The 20961-nt window shown below is 31.0% G+C and overlaps 1 protein-coding gene across 1 annotated transcript in view; it reads right to left on the bottom strand.

Moving 5' to 3' along the window:
* LOC130442870 (G-protein coupled receptor dmsr-1) overlaps positions 1–20961 on the bottom strand; it is a 152911-nt gene that overhangs the window by 11027 nt on the left and 120923 nt on the right. The window contains exons 2-3 of the mRNA XM_056777260.1: positions 10211–10382; positions 4217–4624 (exon numbers count right to left, since the gene is read on the bottom strand). Of these exons, the coding sequence (XP_056633238.1) occupies positions 4217–4624; positions 10211–10356 (554 nt within the window). The 5' untranslated portion in view covers positions 10357–10382. The remainder of the gene's footprint in view (positions 1–4216; positions 4625–10210; positions 10383–20961) is intronic.

Here is a 20961-nt window from a genome sequence, read left to right as displayed (position 1 = left end):
TTCATCAACTCATGGATTATGAGAAATAAGTTTCCTATATTTATTAGAATCATCTTTAAATCACTCCACTTTGGAAATAGTTTAAAATACCGTAAACTCAGTTTTAATGCAATCAATCTGGAGTCTAGACAGACAAAACTGCTTCGATCATTTTGAATTGGGACTGTGAACCCATTACTTAAATTTACCATTTAGAATAGGGGATTTTGCCTTTCCGACAAATTCAATGAAGTTTATGTACTGTGGATGTTTGGTCTACCGAAAGTTTAAATTTCAATGGGTTATTGAATTTGCGGTATTTGTTTCAGTTGGAACAAATCTTGGAGTGTGACAATCATTCTAGTGTAAAATGAACCGACCATACTTGCGGCTATTATAATAGTTTTCTCTAATTACTACTTAACAATTATGTGGTGTTATAGTAGCACTATAAAAACAGTTTATGTGGTAGCCGTTTTCTACGTACAAAGGGAAATAAAAGTCTTTGTTATACATTTAACATGATTTTATGTTAGATAAAAGGGACCATAATCTACTTGTTTTTCTCCAGAACTCTCAACCTTTATATAAAGAATATTGGATGTCAACAAATAAAAAAACAGTATACAAATTGCAGGAAAATATAACATTAGCTTCTCTTTGATCAGAAGGAAATAATTGAGAATAGTAAATGCCAGAAAAAATTCGAAATTGTGAAATACAAAGACTCCAATATAGTGTTGACAATCCTAAGCCTCTAAGCAAGTTTTTTATTGAAAATTGGACGAAGTGCTTTTTATTAACTGTTTATTTTTCGTTTCCTTTTTGATTAAAGCGTCTCTACGTCTGCATTTTAACAATAGCTGGTTACGGGTTATGATGGATTTAGGACTTTTTTCTTAAAATGAATTAAATATTTTCTTATTCCTTTTTTATCTTTTCTGAGCTTGTATCAGCTTGTATGAGCTTGTATCAATCTAGGAATCATATTATTATGATTGATTTTTAATAATATTTTCCAATCTGGTAAATACTTTATACAAAATAAGTTGTATTTGACGAAAAATTCATTATGATTATCTTCAACTATAACATTATAATGATTATTCTAAATTTCCCATAAAAAAATTCAAACATATTTGGATATCGTGTAATGTCACGTTAGTATCTTAGGTCAGGCTTATTCATAAATTGATAATTCTGAATACATTAATCAGTACGATTTAGTTAAAAATTCATTACTCAGTAAATTTTAGTTACATAGTTAATTTGTTGTTAATGTATGGTTAAAAAAATCCTCAATGTTAAATTAAGCGTGTATTTTTCTGTGAATCTTATGTTAACCGAAATCTTAAACAATAATCATTTACGATATGAGTCTGCTCGTTACAATCTACAAGAGAGAACGGCCGAAGCTTATGGAGTTGATATTGCAATTGTGAATAATATAATTGGAGTAGAGAACCATCAAGGAAATGAATGAAATCTTCAAGCTCCAATAAGTTCATAAATTCGAGATGGAAATAGTTATTTACTTCTATGCAGATACTTAGTCAGATAAGCCTACTATTTGTATATTTGTATTCGTTTTCTAGTCCTGAATTCCTCACTCTTTTAGGTCTTCCATCACCTTTGCGTATCATCTTTTCCTTGGTCTTCCTTTTTTCCTGTTCGTCCTTGCTCTATGTTTATATTTTTTTAATGCTTTAAAATCTGGATGTGACCCAACCATTCTATTTTTTTGGATCTTATTATTTTGCTTAGTTTTGCTTGTCCAAGTAAATTGTGTCCCTGTTCTGTTCAAACCGATTTTACGTACTATCCATTCTAATACTATATAGAACAGCGCAGTGGATCTCCTGTTTTAATTCTGTGTTTTGTGATCTTTTTGGAAATCTACGAAAACCTAGTAAATTACCAGATCATATTCATACCTAATTCTTTACGTTTGCCTCAGAGTTAATATATCGTCTGTAACTGATCTTCCAGATTTTGAGCTCTTTAACAAGTTTTCTCCATATTCTTTTAAACTTCTATCTATCTCTTGTGTGTAGTTTCTGCGTTAATTTTTTCCTTTCTTATATACTTGTACCATTTTCCACGCTTCTGGTTTTGTTTTATATTCCCATATATTACTTATCAAATGATAACTACTTGTCTTTAGTGCAGTTTTACGGTATTTGATTAATTCTAATTCTATTTTCTCTTCTCCTGGTTATTTACCGTCTTTTAGCCCCTGCATTATTTCTAGTGTTTCCTCACCCAATATATGGCAATATATTTTCATTATTATTCCAATCCAACGATGATAAAGAAATAGGCTTCAGTTGGGGACCAGATCTAGAGATTACGGTGGATAAGGAAGCAAGTCGCTGTCCAATTCGTATAATTTTGCTAGCTTTCATTTATTTGGGACATATTGGATTGTTTTGATGTAACAGCACATTTTTCTTCATCAAACTATACCGTTTTTCTGCAAATTTATCATACAAACTCTCCAATAAAGCTACGAGATACTCGGTATTTATGGTTTTTGTCTTATTAAGAAAATCAATGAAAATTATATTATACGCAACCCAAAATACCGATGCTTTAAACTTGCCAGCCGACTTTTGCGTCTTTTTATGCTTTGGAGTCGGTTCATTACGTGTAGTCCACTCGGCTAGTTTTCGATTCGACACAATATGTCAATCACATTTTTTTATATATATCAGCTAATTCAATTAGCTTCCACAGTTATCATCTCACTTTTCACTTCACCTAATACATGCTTGAGGTGTATCAGGATTTGTACTCATACTAGGCCAATTTCCACGTTTCTGGTCTCTTGTTTCCATATATTCCTTATTAAATGATAGATTCTCATCTTTCGTGCAGTTCCTCCGTTTTGATCAAGTCTGGTTCTCTTTCTTCTTCCGTGGATTTACGTCTTTTTCATAGATAATACCTCTAATAGTGTAGGAGAATTTGAAGAATCGATATAGAAAAAAGTATGTAATGGGCGAGTTCCAAGAATAAATAATATATTCTTGAAAACAAAGCAATGAATCAGAATTGTTTGTCAATGAACCGAAGTACCATTATTAAGGTTGCTATTCAGTATAGTTCTACCGTAAAAATGTTATTTGTTGTATTTTACTTATTGAAAATTTATCTGTTTATCCAATAATAATTTGTACTAAACCAATTCATAACCCATGACTGTGACTATTAGAGATCAACTTCCTATTATTTGACTTCTATAAATGTCCCGTTTTGAGTCAAAGAATAAATGGTGACGTTACGTATACCACAAATAAATCCATATTCTGTGGAAAAAAATACTCTCGGAAAACGTATATCGCGCCCAAAAGCTGTTCATCGAATAAAAGCAGCAGCAGATGCAGCCTCCCAATTTGCTCAAGGCCATTTGATATAATGCAAGACAAAAGGCATGTGCATATGAAGTTCAGCCGATAGTTTCATACAAAACTCGCACTTGCAACATTATCGATTTGATGCTATTCTTATAGCGTGTAAGTTGTAATTTTTGAGAGAAATTAGTTTCTTATCTGCTGATATTCCATTTAATTTTCTTAGGAGCTTTTCAAATGTTTCTACATCCATTCTCAACTAATTTTCCTATGTTTTCTCGTCTAATTATCTATCTATCAGACTCCAAAAACAAGACAGCAGCAAATATAATTATTGCCATTGATGCACTGTCCACTTTTTTCTTGTTTACTTTAATTAGCTTTGTTATTTTTATTTTTAAACTGTCAACAAAATATTAAATAAATTTTGATGTTAGGAAATTATTTACTTTTTCTTGTGGAATTTTGATCAGTGGCAGCCATGATGCAATGGTAAGAGATTTGCATAGTGTCAAACAACGTGCAATATTCCTCCATGTATTATTTTGGTTTTGCAAGAAATTGCATGCAAAAGGTGAAAATTAGAGGTTGCTGGAAAGACAGGGTTTTGCTAAATACAATTAATATGTTTTTCCAATGTTTTCTTATTATGTATATCGGAGTGGTCTACAGAAGCAGTTTCAAAAATGTATGTTAATTTTCTGTTGAAATATGGTTATATTGCATATGCCATCTTTTAAAAAAATTGATATACTTGTCCTGCAATAGGAGCTCATCATTTTATATTGAAAATAAAATATGGTTTCAAAAATTTCGTTTTTTTCTTGATACCCTACAATATTAGTGGGTTAAATATTGAAAGAAAACATAATAGAGTAGCTTACCCAATAGCTAGAAACCTCCAAATTGCCAATGACAGCGTTAAGCAAACGGATATTGTATGTAGTAGTTGACTGTAATTGATATGGAAAAGAGTAAATACAGCACCATAATAACAAAAATCCTTCCTTCCTCTTTCGTCGTGATAATAATATGCAAATGGAATATATTCAATCATAAGTAACATATCAGCTACAGCTAACGCGCTTAAGATGCGGTTAATCGGAGCATTGGACATTTCCTTTCTTGTCAAAACTATTATATTTAAAATGTTTGCAACGCTTCCAAATATGCAAACTAAAATTGATGTGTAAACATGATACTTCTCTGCGTATGCCGTAGATAAGTTTAATAACGTATCTCCACCGCAGTCCAATTCAAGCGTATCGGTTGTTTGATCTGTCATAAGGGATCTGAAACAAACAATTTTCTTAAATTATGAAGGACGATGAATTGGTTTTTGATGTGTACCCTTTCAAAATATGTTTTATTCAAACGAATATATACAACGTAGACGTTTCTTCTAGCATCATTTAATATAAAAATGGCAAAAACATACATTGAACGTGAATTATTTATTTTATGGAACATTCGAAAACGAGCCAGTTTTTGAGAAAGCCTTCAAAGTGTAGAAGAGACAAAAAGATGATACGGTCCCTAAAATTCAACTGCTATGACAAGAAAAGGATTATCAATATCTTTATTGCAGACTCAATGCCGTTACAATCTTTTAGATGTGAACTTAACTCAATTGTATGTTATAGAAATCTACAAGATCTTTACAAATATTTTATCAATGTCCATGAATTGATTGCGATGTGACGGCGAAAGTTTTATGGACTATCGTGTCCAAACATTTATGAGGTTCATGTTATAGTTTTTTTTTTGGATATGGCAGTTTAGATGATTGTGAGCTTTAACAGAATAAAAGTTATTTCAAATTATTGAAATGGTTAAATAACTAACATGCGTCTACTAAGGTTTCCAATGTTTGAGGAATATAGTTGATGTTGAACCCGAATTTAACAGTTTATCGTAATATTACAGTTTTGTTTACAACGGTCAAATCATGTCATAGGATCATTTCATAATATACAGTGACATATAAGACAAAATTCTATTCTGATAATATTTGATACATATGTCAGGTAATTTGTAATAGATAAATGATTGAAATTTCGCTTAACTCGAGTGAGAATAACCTCAGTTTCTCTTCACCTCATATTCTACAAAACATAATAAGATTATCAGTATTCTCCTGGAGTATCTCTTTCCTTTATCTTACGTGAAAGGGTCATCAGAATTTGAGGAGAACACAGAAAATGTCTCAACCTTCTATAGATTATGTTTCAAACAAGTTCAATTGAGAAGAAATTAGACAATGCTGGGAGTCAAGGTAAGAGATGAATTTGAGCATTGGGGAAGTAGTCCAAGATTTATCTATACATATTATGTGGTGAAAGTTTAGTATCCTGAGGTAAATAATCAGATAAAGTTCCTATATTTTTTGCTATAAACATTGACACCCATACCGTAACTCAGACAGTGTGATGTACATGCCACTCAACCAAAAATTAAGTGTTAAAAAGTGCGCATTGTCTTCTCACCTCACTATTATGAATGTCTAAGCAAATTTGACCAAAGGTTTTATATATGGTTGACAATATGTCATTTCATTTCTTTGAATGCGATATTTTATATATTTTTTGAATGAAAAGACGAGTATCTACCTAAAATGTGTGTAATTATTCCAAAAACCTTGTAAAATGGAAATTGCCCATAATTTATCAATCCGATGGTCGTCCAGTACCAACGAACGCTCTTCGTTCAGACTGATACGCCCACTTTGAATTCAGTCACTTAACATTTTAGGCTCGTAAATAATGATGTAGACTCTTCGTAGACAGTATCTAACTCCTCGCTAATTTGCGTATGTGTATTGCTTTTCAAAAACAAATATTTAATGACAGCTCGATACTCAATTTTTTCCATTTTCAAAAAAATCTTCACCACGACTCATTTAAACGATTGTCAAACAGAAAATAAGCGTCCAAAATGACAAATCTCTAGCCGCATTCGCATATATATTTCCCAACTTATATTGTTTATAATTAAGTGTAACTTTAGGTTGAAGTCGGAAATTTTTTAGACAACTCGTATTTTATTTGACAGTCAGACAAGACATTTATGCTATAGCTTATTGTGAAATATTTTTTTCGTTATAAGAGGTTTAATTAAATTTAGTGGAAAAGAAATGTATCTAAGTAAAATTAATTAACATTAACATTTGATTAAGTGTCAAATTAAACCCAATATCAAACATCTAAAGTGAGCACTTGTGTAAAAATTTTCATTTTCTCGTGGATATTATAGTACTTATTTTAATTAATTATTATGGTTGAAGTGAACATTTTTAATTAAAATAAAATATTGGAAACAAAGTATACATCCATTTTAGAGATTGCGGAATCACTCACAAACAAAACCGAAATGAAGAAAATAATATAATAACAATAATACATTATTCAAAGAAAAGTAAAGTAGGTAGGTACGAGATTATCAGCACCAGTCGCAAGTGAACTATTAACGTAGGTTGAATAGGTCCTATCAATCACAAATTAACTCGTGTGACAAAAACCTAGAGAAGATAATTTGGTGCTAATTTTTTTTAATCCTTTGAATCGTCTATAGAATGAAATATAACAATGTCCTTCATGGCTCCATTAATCTGACACATCATCAAATCACACATAATCAAATCACATATAATCAAATCACACATCTTGGTGGCCATTCAACATCACCTATGCCTTCAAGCACTTGTACAGAACGTTTATTGTAGGTTAAGTCGTTGAAACCACGTGCTGAAAAATGCTTCAACAATGATGTCACTATCAACTCTCTAAGTTGAGCAACACTTAGCTAGTTAAGTGAGCTATGAATATGAAACTTTTGTTTTTCAAAAGATAATTCTCCATTTTCGTCTCTCCAGCCAATTTTCCATTAAAAACTTTAACTTCAACTTCAAATTTCCATCTAATTAAACTATTGTTATGTGTCTACATCCTGCTCAATCCTTATTATTATTCATTGTTTGTGTTATACAAGCCCGGTTACAACAAATTTTGTTGTAAAGAAAAAAATTCAACATTTTGAGGTGACGCTTTCTTATCTACAATTCCAATGAACCAATGAATACCAGTTAATATAATTTGATTGTTAGACATCTTTGTGTACAAGTATTCAGCACTAAGAGGAATTAGAAGATCTCTAGTATCTATTCCTTGCCACCAACGTTATTGTAAACTGTTAATTCATGTCAAAAAACTGATGTGTTTATCGTTACATCACACAATTTATCGGACGAGTTTGTTGGGAAATAGAAATTAAAAACAATATTATTAATACGTAAAAGCATTGTCTAATCCATGTTGTTATATACAAAAATATTAATCAACGTCTATTTTCATTAAATTTTTATTATCTTTCTTTGTTAGGACTATTCTGTTTTAATGCAATTTATATTAATTTCTATTTATAGGCAAACTTTCGAAAAACTACCCACGCAGTAATTTTATTGTTGGCTGTATTCCCACAGTTCGTTTGTAAATGTATTCATAAAATAATAAAAGTAATTTCATTCTTCTATTCCGCATATTTTTAAATAAAACGTGTCCATAATTAAACGGATGTCAAAGATTTTCCAAGAAACTTGGAGGAAAAAGAATATTTCTTCTTCATTCATTCTTTTCATTCATATGCTATAATTAACTCCAAGACTGCTACATTTTCGAAGGCTGAAAAGTCAGTGACGGAGGTATTTGATTTATTTGTAATATTTAATTCAATTAAAATTTATAAATAAAAATATTTTATATTGTCGCTGTTACAGCTAAGTTTTCACCTAAAATGTCTGTAAATTGTTTACGTTGGATATATCTATGACCATTTTTTTTTCATAAAAGGTCAACTAGCACTATGCAGCTTCTTATAATTCAGAACATTTCAAATTTTTTCAATTTAAATAAACAAAAAATTTAAAAATAATCACAAAAAGCTACTAATTTGTTCCGTATTATATTTTGCAACCACACAAGTGTTTATTAAGTCACCTTGAGAAAATTATTCTCATGTTCTTGGTATTTTTAGTATGCAGTGTCAAATTCTTAGGTTTATTTTAGTTCTTTCTTATTGATTTCAGTATTCTGGATATTTAACCACACATATCACACTTCATTATCTTTTTCTCAACATACCTTATATTTTCCTGCATAGTTTAACATTTTATATTTCGATAGAACCCACCCCTCTAATTATTTTGTGTTGCATATAACACAGTTGCCTCGAATAGTTAAAGAGAAGAGAGAATCCATTATTTCCTAGTATTTGAGTTTGATTTTTAATTCCTAAAAAATCAAAAATAATCTCTCTACTCGCGCAATTTTCGTAAATTAAAACTTATTTTGAACTAAACTGGATAATTGCTTTTATCATTAGGAATATCTTATCATCATCATCAAGTTAAAATCTTCGATTTATTTACATTGAAATTTACTAAACGGAATTATAAATTTTACTTCAATTGTTTAGGTTTTTTTTATTATTAAATGTTTATAATTTAATGTATGCTTTTCTGATTTTCATGATTTGTTAATGTGGTTATATTTTTCTTATCGTATTGATGACTTCTTATGCCATTTTCTAAATATTGAGATGTCTGTCCTGTTATAGCATTTGTTTATCCTTCTCTTGAATATGTTATTATAATATCTTGAGTACTGAAGATTTAAGAGATATGGAAGGTACGAGTTTTAAAAAAAATTAAAGATTATTTTTGGGTTTATTGGATTAAAAATTTTTAGGGCTCTATTAATTTTCTTTATTCCTATTCTGTTAATAACAATTGCAATTTTCTACCTGTACCAAAATCCTTCAAAAACTTTTTTCTATAGGTGGTTACGAACCCAATGAGCTATCGATTATATTTTTAGGACTTTTATCTCTATTTTTCACGTTTCTGAACTTTTTGACTTGATTATAGATGCTATTTTATATATTTCCATGCTTCCAATCACAGTTGAACAGAATAAAAAATATTGATTTATTTTAAAAACTGAATTTATGATTTTTGTTTGGGTTAAAATACTATACAAGGTATTTGGAGTTATGAAGAAAATTTACAGAAACTGATAAAACATCATTTTCAGACTCAAGTTATAAGACAAAAGGTTCATTATAATAATATAAAAACATGTCTCATTCATCCGACAAAAAACTATAATAAATTGTTGAATTGTAATGATTGAATTGAAATGACATGCAATTGAGTACTGATGATAGTTTCTTAATCTAAAACTTTAGACAAAAAGTCCTACATAGGATCTTGCAGACTTTTTTCAACAATATCAATATCAATATCAATATCAATTAGTCATTAGAATTTCATTTGATCTTCCTACTCAATCATGGTAGCAATTTTCAATTGGTAATTGTGTTACACAATCATAGGGATAATTTGTTATTTAGTTTAAACGTAATTATTGGCGAAATTTACTTATACCGAAAATACAGATGAAAGGGAATGGAAATGTAGTTTGCAGTTAAAGCTTGACGACTCTATCAAAAAGGTGTTGAAACCGAAAGGCTTCAGACATTAGAATATTCTCTTTCTGAAACAAGAATAGTTTGCAGTTTTTACTTATATCACTAAAATTATATTGAAAAGCTGTTAGACAAATTCTTGAGTGCTAAACCCACAAAGACTAGTGGTTATTTTAATCCATTATGTGCCTATAATGAACATTTTATTCAAAATATATATTTTTGGCCAAAGATTCTTCAGCTGTCGTTTTTCCAGTGATTATTGAAATATTTCATGTTACTGGTTGTTTATCATTTCATTACACGTATTATTAATTAATTTGTTTTAGATATTTTACTGATATTCTCCAAGAAGAATAAATTCACAAATTAAAAATTATTGTTAACAATTAACTCACCTATTTCTCCGTTGATTTATAATAGACAGAAGATCTTCGTTAGAAAAATTGAGAATTATTGAAGCTGGAAAATATTTGAGAAGGATAATCCTAACGGCTGACAGATTATGTGGTGGTACTGGCATTTCAGTTTCACACGAACGCATTCTTAACGGTGTTAATCATTTTAAATCTGAAAAAAAAGCTATACTAAGCAATTTGTTGTCAACAATTATTATATAACAAACTTTTTATGAGTATAAAACTTCCCTGAAACTGAAGGCGCGTCCCCACATACAACAAACCGCGAACCGAATAACCCACCGTCACGTACGCTGATTTGTTGTGCACAATCTTTTTGCTCAACCCTTGTCATAATGATTAATATGATTTTAATACTTATTCGGTCAATAATAATACATACTCAAATTATCTTTAATGTTTATTAAGGGCGAGTGCAGAATGCACATTTTATATTCTAAATATTTGGATAAAAATTATTTCTCAACGTTGTCTTTATACACCCTATCCAACGTGCCTTTTTTATCATTTGCAAGAAATAGAATTAGTTTGTGAGATGATTTCATCACTGGAATCAAATATAGCTCAGCTGAACCATTTTTTACTGCTTGGAAAAAATAACTAGTAACTTGGGCTCTTCTTTCTTGGTCAAATCAATGTTTAAAAGAGCTGCTCAATGTCAGATGTAGGTTCAAATAATAATAAACGTAGTGTGGTTTGAAAGTCTGCTTTTCAATTCATAACCAAATAGTATCAATCAAATATTTCTAGCTAATCATTTACTCTATATATCTCTCTCTACTTGGTGTACATGGTTTGATCAAATTTGAACTATTGACCAAGGAAAAAAAATTGTTTGCTTGATGCACCATTCCATTTTAGTATTATTGCGTCTTTTAGCCAAACACGTATTCCACCAAATTCGGCTTTCTGTAATGTTTTTATCTGTTCTAAACTCAAAAATCCACTTGGTGGAATGCACCATGATGCCACTGATGCCATAAAAAGTAATTAACTTAAGGTACTGAAGGCCACCTCAGCCAAGGCTCACAACAAGTTTATGGAAAATTGGATTTCTCGTTAGCATGCTTGTATTGGGCCATTATAAACATTTGTATTAAATTACGTAAAAATGTTGTTTCTTCTTCAGTTATTTTGGGCTAAATTTGATGATATGATTATAATAATGTATGGTTATGCATAATTGGAGAAGTTGAGAAGCTGCATCGATGAGCATGAAAGGTAGTTATTGATTTTATTCAAGTATTGAAATATTTTCAAACATTAAAAAAATGCCATAAGTTAAAAAATATTTATTCATTATTAGGCAGTCTGATCATTGATTGACATTATTTATGCAAATTTTCTTTGGAATGATATTATTTCAACATTAATTTCATTATTTGCTTGAAATATCTTGCTTTATCCTTAACTTTTCTAGCTTCCTCTCAATTAATTCTCATTTATTAATGTCAAATTTACTTTTAGATGCGACAAAAATCAAATGAGAAGTTGGAGATGGTTTTAGTTGCGAAAAATTTTCAAGTACATTCAAAAGGTATTGTGTACTATCTGTTACTCTGGAATCTACCCTTTTTATTACTGTGATCTATTATTTGACGAATATCAGATTATCATTATTTACATTTGCTAAAGGCAATTAGTGTTTTATTTCTCGAAAATTTTCAGATAAAATATTGTTATATTGAAAGATAGGAACAAGAGGCAGAGGGCAGGATCAAATGAAGAAATTTAGTGAGGAAAATCGAGTTAACAATATAAAGAAAACTTTGAAACATCCAAATATATATGGAAGCATGGCGTAAAATAGATAGGCTTTTGTTGTGCTTATAAATATTTCGTTCTTGTTTGGGTTAATTATTAAAGATTTATTTTCCTTCTGCTCATATTTTTTTGATCACTTTTGGCAAAGAAATGCTGTTGAACCATTTAGAATTGACCGTTCTACATTGCTTTAATGGATCGGATGTTCAGTTATCCCGAAAAAACTGGCGAACATTTGCTTAGAAGTGTTTCGCGGCCAATAATTTTTGTTGGATTTGGATCGTCTTGAAAGACCTATACAATCGATTGTTGTCCAGTTTCGGTTTCATATGCATAGATTCATGATTCGTTGACTGTTACGATCTTTTGAAGTATCTGTAAACAACAACAACAACAAAAATGATGTCAGATTTGACATATCCACATCAGTGCTGCCATAGCTCAAAACTTAAGTAGCAACCCTCTTACATTGCACATAAACTCTATTTATCGAAAGTTTGAGGTGAGAAAAGGATAAAGGAACATTTCTAAGATAGAAAAGATTTCAAATGAGGGCATGTATGAAGTTGTCGCGGATGATAGTATAATTGCTGTCCCAAAAGATTAGTTTCTCAGATAGGATTGTAATCCAAATGATATGGAAGACTTACTGACCAAGGAATGAGAGAATTACTACGGTGAAGATGTAATAAAACAAAATGAAACGAAGTAAATATGTTAGTGAGTTCTACAAAATATTCAAAGGAATAAATCAATGTTTTTAAAATATTTCAAGTTGAAAATATAATGCTGAACCTGCATCATAAGTAATACAGATTAATCAGATTTGAGGATACCGAAAATATTCACCAAAGTCTAAAAGAAGCATTCGCTGGAACTTCTATGTCTTTTGAATGAATTCATAGATTCTAAAGGGTAAGGTCTTCTGGAAATATTACTAAATTTTTGAGAATAATCCCGCACTGAATTCAAATGAAGAGAAATTTACTTTATTTTCTTTGCGAAAGTTGTGCATATTTACAAGGTAATAGGGAATTTCTAAAATAATTTACCGATCTCTCTTTTGGTTAGGTTAGGTTAGGTGGTTATCCCATCTTTGAGTAACGTAAAGAAAGGTTCAGTACCTCATTCTATAGAGTATATTCAAATATCGATTGGAAGAGTTGAAATCAATTCTAAGTTAAAGATTGAGTGAAATCATAGCTTTAATTTTACACCATTCAAGGTGTATAATAATCCAATTTCAAGGATTAGAAATGTCAAACATTTATTTATATTTTTTATTTCAATATCACACACGAAATAAATTTACAAGAACGGTTATTGAAAAGAATGTATGAAATTATCAAATTATGTAGTTGAGTTTTGTTAAATACTATTTAAGTAATCACCTTTCATTTTTGTTCTTTATTATGTCCTTTTTGCTTAATCATTTTTTATTGTTTTCAAAAGTTTTTAGTATTAATTTGAAAGATCATATTTTCAGTTTTATCAATCTAATTAATGTTAATTCTATATTTCCAACTGTCATTTCATAAAAAGCTGCTAGTCTCCAACTTGATATTGATTTTTCACTTTTCAACTTGTATATACTTTAATCGAGGCCAAATAACTTTTTCCAGAGAGAGTTTCTAGCAGGATATTATAGTATAACTCACGAGTGTCGCAGTAAAACTTGCAATTTTGAACAAAGTTCCTCATACATTAAGGTGTCGATACAAAATCAAACAGGAGCCTTGGGAAGGATCTTTAGGTTACGTTTACACTTCTGCTTAATTTGCATTGCTCGGGCTCTAAATGGAAATGGTTTTGTTTCTAGACGGTGTTTGTGTAGAACGCTTTTCAGAAAGATTGAATAACATGAGAAACTTTACAGAAAACTTACTGGATGAGCAATGATATTATTTTCATCTCTTTAATTTTTTAGCAAACAAAATTATAGATATTGGAGCGACAAAACTCTGAAGGACTTGATCAAAAGCCTGTCCATTGTCCATCCAATGTCTTCAACAGGAATCATAGACAAGCTGTTACCGTAAAAGCAGAATGCAACTAGGGAATGTTCCGAATATACTTCATTTTTCGTTTTCACTTTGCGTGTTCACCTGACTTCACCAATACGACTTTTTCTCTGCGAGGCTTCTTAAATAGTAAAGTTGCAACAGTATAACCTCATAAACTTGAAAAAGTGAAAGCGAGAATTGGTCATAAAATCTTCAGCCGATGCTTCGTGTTGAAATAAGTGATGCCAACTTCGGGATTTTTTCCCTAAATTTAGGGAGAAAATTATAAATAAGGGGATTTTTCGGAGGTAAAAAGTTTTTAGGGAGAAAATTAGTAACCTCTTTTATGGGAAGTTTTTTGCTTAACAGGCTAGACAGTAGAACCTGCAGAAAAATTAAATTTAAAATGTGTAAGTTTTCGACTTCTAATGAAAAGTAAATTGTGGCTCTCTATCGTTAGTTCCATCAACTTGGTATTATACTGATAGTTATATGTATTTATTCATTTCTTGAAAGATTGACCCTATGCGATATTTTAATAGACCTTTTCTATTCAAATCGATTATAATTAAAATATTTAACAACAAAATATCACAAAAAACTTAGGGTATTTTAGTGTGAATTTGGGGAAATTCAAAATATGTTTCAGGGAAAAAATCAACCGGTTGGCATCAGTGGTTGAAATGAATAATTTTAGAGAGAGAATACATTCATCAAAATGAACGAAATGTTATTTCTAAAGGAATAATGTTTCTCGAAAACTGTTTAACTTGAATGTTTCTCAAAATACAACTGTGAATTTTTAGTTATTTCACAAATTCATGTACATTACTGCCGTACACTGTACAATATTATGTCTATCATCTTTTATGAATAAATTATTTTTCTGTAAGTGACAGTAATTTCCTGTAGTGTATAAGGAATGATCAAACATTGTCATTTTATTCTAAAAAACTCAATTCTGATGTAATATAAAAATGGTAAGATTTTTCTATCAATATTTGCCTCGAGACTTTCTTATATTAAGTTACCTCACATCACTTCCTTCCTGTGGGGGAAAATCACGTTCTGTGCTAGGAAATAGAAAGACATGAAAAATTCCGTATTGTTCTCTATAAATGGGAAACGATAACATGAAGGAGGATAATATTTTTGTCACATCTTCAAATTGTGTTCAATATATATCCACATTTTAAATTACATAACAGATACTAATTCGAATTATGATCTCAATGTTGGAAATATTATTATTATTAGTGATTACTGTATTAGAAAAAGTTGTATAAAAAAAAATAATTTTAACACGTAATCAATTCATTCCATTTTTCCAAAGTAAATTTTAATATATAGTCGCCATTATAATTATTTCAATAATTCCACGAGATTTCCTCTCCACTTTACCAGGATGTATAAATGCAGTTTTTTTTCAACCTCAGATCGTTCCGTGTAGACGCTACGCAAGCAGAATAAAGCGCGTATGCGCTATAGGCGAAGATCTCATACTGCACACTTCGCCATTGTTAACATTCAGGCGTCAGTAGGCGTTGTGCTACAGCCACGTAGACATGTCCACCATTATTGATGCTCCCACCAAGAGTGAATTGCGAAGTGTGATTCGTTTTCTACAGGCTGAAGGCCATGGTGCTGCAGAAATTCAACGGAGAATAAGTCGTGTACATGGAGAAAATTTCTGAGTGATGGTGTTGTGCGTGAATAGTGTCGAAAGTTTGAAGTTGTCCGTAATGATGTGCATGATGAAGGGGGCCAAGGACGCAAATCTATCGTTTCAAAGGACCTGGTTCAACGAGTTGACCGAATAGTTAAAGAAAACCGCAGATTCACCATTATTGATTTGTCTGCGGAATTTCCAGAAGTTTCAAGGTCTGTTTTGTACTCTACTTGAATTCATTGGCGGAACTTTCTTTGAAGAGGGTATTGAAAAGTTTGTCCACAGATATGACAAATGTCTCAATCTTTTGGTAATAAAATTATACTTTTATATGAACTTGTCTTTTATTTATAGCCTATCGGAAGTTGAAAACAAAAATGGACCTCGTAGCTGGATTATCTGGATGAAATAAACTTTTATTGTTGGTCCATTTGCATTTGTATTAAAATCTTGGATATTATAATTCGGTTCTGCAGTATTGACATCCGGTCAAGCTTTCGAGAATTAATGTGTGTTCGGGTTACATTTACTATCAATTCGTGGATACATTAGGCTAAGAAGCATTTACTATCAAAAATTGTAACATCAAAACCTCCGAGAAAAACCCACAGAGATAGGGAGTGGGCTTTGAGAAAAACTGTAGCTGAAGCTCAAGAAGTAGTACCAGGAAAGAAAAAGAGGAAGACTCTCTACAAAAATAAGCTCATAAGTAGAGTTGCCTATAAGATACTCTCGGCATAAGACTTGCTAAGAGAGGCGACACGTATGTTAGTCATCCTCACTCTCGATTCATTCAATTGTCCTCTACGTTCACTAAAAAATGGATGTGATTTAAGTGACTGTATTAACTATTTTATACACCTACTAATACAAGACATACATTAATTCACAGAAAATGAAAATTGTTAGTCTACTCCACCATGATAAAAAATTGTTCAAGTTTTTATTGTGTAGCAGTTGACAAAAAAGAGAGTGTGGTTGATTAGCCTCTCTTGTCCTTTGGCTCGCACTCGAAAAATTGACAAAAAGTGGAGCAATGAAGGGAGGCGAGTGAAGGCGAGTGGATACGAGCGCACGGTCCAAGCTCTTGCACTCGCGTTCTCTTGTGTAGCCTCAAGGAAGTCAACGGGAAGTCGATGTATGTATACAGGGTGCTCCGGGAGTTGGTGCAAAAAATTCGTGAGAAGATGACGTGAAAATAATGTTGTGACATAAAAAAATTGTCATATGACACCCGTTTCTGAGTTAAAGGCATTTAATGTTGCGATATCAGTACTTATATTTTCAATTATTAATTATATTTCAATTATTTTCAATTTTCAATGGATGATTATGTATGTCTATTTAATATGGTTGACAGAATAAATAATTCTACACTACTATCTCAAGGCCAGAGCCGACTCATGCCCAATGGTTAACAAATCGTAGCTTTTACAAGGACAACCTGTACAATCTAAAGATAGCAAAGATGGATTTTTCAATCGATTTTTCACCAAAAAGTTATGCATAGAGAGACATTGTAAAGAAAATTATCATGAATTGTAATTATTTATTGCAAGAGGTATTAAAACACAATAAAATATTTCCAACTGCATACTGTCGAACAACGTATTACTTACATAGCTAAGGAAAACATTCAAATGTAGAAAAAATTAGTTGATGAGCCTACAACTTATCAAATGAAAAAAAAAAAAATAAATAAATATTCGAAGTGGGCAGCTTGCACTTCTACACACTTCGGAGCCTTCGGAGGAGGAGATTTCTTTGAACTTGGAAGAGCATTCCAGGAATCTGCCTTATAGTGTCACAATGAAAGTTTGTTCTATCGACCATTTCGTTCTTTGTATTTACCGGAATTATATATACCAAGCTTTTCAGATATAAAAAAGTTATTTTTTCTATCATTTAGGAATTGGAAGGGGGCTCCATCGTGCATGAGCTACATGCCTCTGCAAATGTTTAGAGGGATATCACATAACATGGGTGGGAAATTCAGGTTATTTTTAAAAAATATGGACCTATTAAATTATTACCCACTATTCCTGCACACACATTAACACAAAACCAATTTTAAGTCTTTGTTTTAATTCTATTATGAGGATTTTTATCTGCCCATAAATGTAAATTATGGGAATTAATTTCACGTCATCTACTCATTCTCGAATCCTTTGCATCAAGTCTCGGAATACCTTGAATTAATAACAGAGTTGTTGAAGAGTTAATTTTTGTTATTAACAGATCATATTTTTAACACTCTATGAACTGTTTAGTTAAGATTTCTTTCTCATACACTATTCAATATCATTTCTTAATTAAGATCGACCCAAAATGACAGTAGACGTGTCTTTGAAAACAGACGAAAATTCTGATACAAGTTGTCTCTTCAATAAATAGAGTTTGGAGTGTAGTTAAACTTTTGGGCGCTTAAATTGGAGACTGTTTAAAATAAATTAATTAGGAATGAGCTACAAACTGTAGTTACCTTCAAATAAATATACCTATTCAGAAATTCGAAACTTAGTCAATATTCTCTTTGACATTGTTATACTAGATTGTTGAAATCTAAAATAAACTATCCAGATGTAATTATATTGGTTTTCACGTACATATTCCACCAATGAGAAACCAGAAATGTTGCTACGACATTTTAAATATCCATTCAAGGCGAATAGTGTACGATAGATAATAAATAGTTTCTAATCACAACAAAATTAAATTCATTTCTAACTTTTGGAAAATGGGGATTTAGAGCATTTAAATTCGTATTCATAATCACTCAATTTTCTATTGTTTTGATTCAATTAAAAATTAAAAGAATCAATTATGGATGTATTAACTGAATCTCAAGCATTGATCTACAAAATTCGATTGAGTGTATATTACTCAGTATTACAATTTTTCAAGTTCAACGTTACTTGGAAAAACATCTCGGAATAGGAAAGTGATTAAATTAGGTTCAATCGAATTATATTCAATACATAATGTAATCAACATCAGTTTGATATCTAGTGTGCAAATTTTCAATTTTGGACCAGTAAAAATCGATTTCTTAGTGGAATATCTCAAAATGGTATTTTCGCCATATTCAAAATTTCTTACCATCAGGAAAATGTTATAGCTATCAAAATAAATGGAAATTCAATGTTTAGATATCATCAATTAATTAATTCATTAATTTTCTTCAAGGATAGTCTTGCGTTGTCGTGTTGCAGAATAACGCGTTTTCTATTGACAATTACCGAATACTATTCGATTAAAAATTGTTTCACTTGATCCATTTTTCACATTAGAGAAAATTTGTATTAATAGTTTCAGTACTTTAAAATGAATAATGCTGCGTTTTTTTAATATACCCACAACTCCGCACTACGTGGTGCATTTTGCGTTTTGAATTATCATATAGGACACAGTTGTTGTCTCCAGTGATCAAGCGGTCAAAAATGGTTTTATATGATACCATTATCGTGATACGTTGCATGTGATTGATCTTTGTTCTCTTAGGATAGATTATCTTTTCCAATCTGCTACAAACTACTTTCTAATTAGATGGGTTTTCAGTTCATTATGCCATAGCTTTGAATCAATAGCTGAACATAATTTGAACAGTTGGATAGGGCGTAGTAGTAGGTACGTAGATAGATTGTTAACCCAGATTTCCAGATCTAAGAATCTTATCTTTTTTCAGAAACTAACTTTAGGCGAATAGATTACCCTTTAAGAACTGAAGACAGTAATTAGAAACATTCATAGGCTCTATCTAACTAGATGGTGAATTGATATGGTATAAACGATGTTGGTGAGAGAAAAGTGCTTTATTGTCTTAAAATTGTTACAATATGTAGACAAAAGATAATAATTGTTATATAAGTACATAGTAAGAATAAACCAGTATACAGCATGCTCGGAATTAAATATTATTATTAGAATTCCTTTACACTGTAGAAGGCACTTTAGAGTAAATATACCCCCAAATTATTGCGAAATGCGGGAATAGATGATATCGATTTAATTTTAATTGGCAAATGATTGTGTATTTTTTTGCATTGCTTAATATTGAGCCCTTAACTAATTCTGTACGAAGAGTAGGTTGGTAAAGGTCATGCTCCGGGTTCCTAAGTGGATAGCAGTGCAACGACTTTTCTGAAATTGGAGAAGCCTGCATACGAATTATGTAAACGGATTTTAAGATTAATACGAGAGGAAGATTCAGAATTTTTAATCTTTTAAAGAAGTTCCTGCAGTTTGCCGTGCTATTTAGTCCGAGTAAATATCTAACAGTTCTCTTTTGTAGTATGAAGATTCACTCAAATTGAGTCCCACCACAAGTACCAGGGAAGGGCATGTCGGAGATGCGACTGAATAAGGGCATAATAAACAGTCCAGGAAGTGGATAAGTTCAGTACTGAGCTTTGGGGCAGTCCACATTCTATTGGCTTGCAAGAAGACATTGTTGTATCAACAAGCTGACTTCTGTTGGTAAGGTATAACTTAAGCCCTACGAGATGTGTTTCAGTGGAGCCGTAGTGCTGCAATTTGTTAATTAAAATATTATGATTAACACAATCGACTTAGACAAATTACAAAAAGTTGTTACAGTGGAGTGATGGCTGCTTAACTTTTGAAGTTAAATGTGATAATTCTCTTATTCATTTAATTGTATATTTATACATTTATGTACATTTATTTAGTCACCTTATTGATGTTGAAGAATTTGATATTGGAATAAACTTTTACTATTTTATTTTTTGCATAGCTTAGATTATTAGAAACCCAGTGCAGAGACAGTCATTTTCTGATTGGTTTTATTTGAATCCTGGAGTATTAATATCAAAAAATCAATGTAGAAAAATTAACCTTTAAATTTTAATGTCATATATAACGAGTACTGGAAGTTATCGATTAATATTAATTATAGATTTTTGTCGTTGAACGATATTGTTGGTCTCTTCCTAATCGATAGGATCCGAGCCAAGAAAACCATCTCTGGTATTAACTCAAAAAGCATATAATGCCGGATATTATCTTCTGGTATTTTCTAGCGATTTCAAGTCCAATTAAAAAAAAATGAAATATTCAACTAAAGATAATGCTTTTGACACGACTCCACGAAGTTTACATTAAGCTCATGTAAAGAAACAACTACTTTCCAGTCCCCCTAGTTATAAATTGAGCTAGCTGAATATCCACATTAACCTAAAACCAAAGAATATCTACTACCTGCGCAAGATCCATATTATATAAATAAATTAGAAATAATTATTTAGATAAAAAAACGTCTTCCCATTGAGAACATT

This window comes from Diorhabda sublineata, chromosome 1, assembly GCF_026230105.1.
Source record: "Diorhabda sublineata isolate icDioSubl1.1 chromosome 1, icDioSubl1.1, whole genome shotgun sequence".
Classification (NCBI taxonomy): domain Eukaryota; kingdom Metazoa; phylum Arthropoda; class Insecta; order Coleoptera; family Chrysomelidae; genus Diorhabda; species Diorhabda sublineata.
This window is presented reverse-complemented; position numbering and strand designations above follow the sequence as displayed.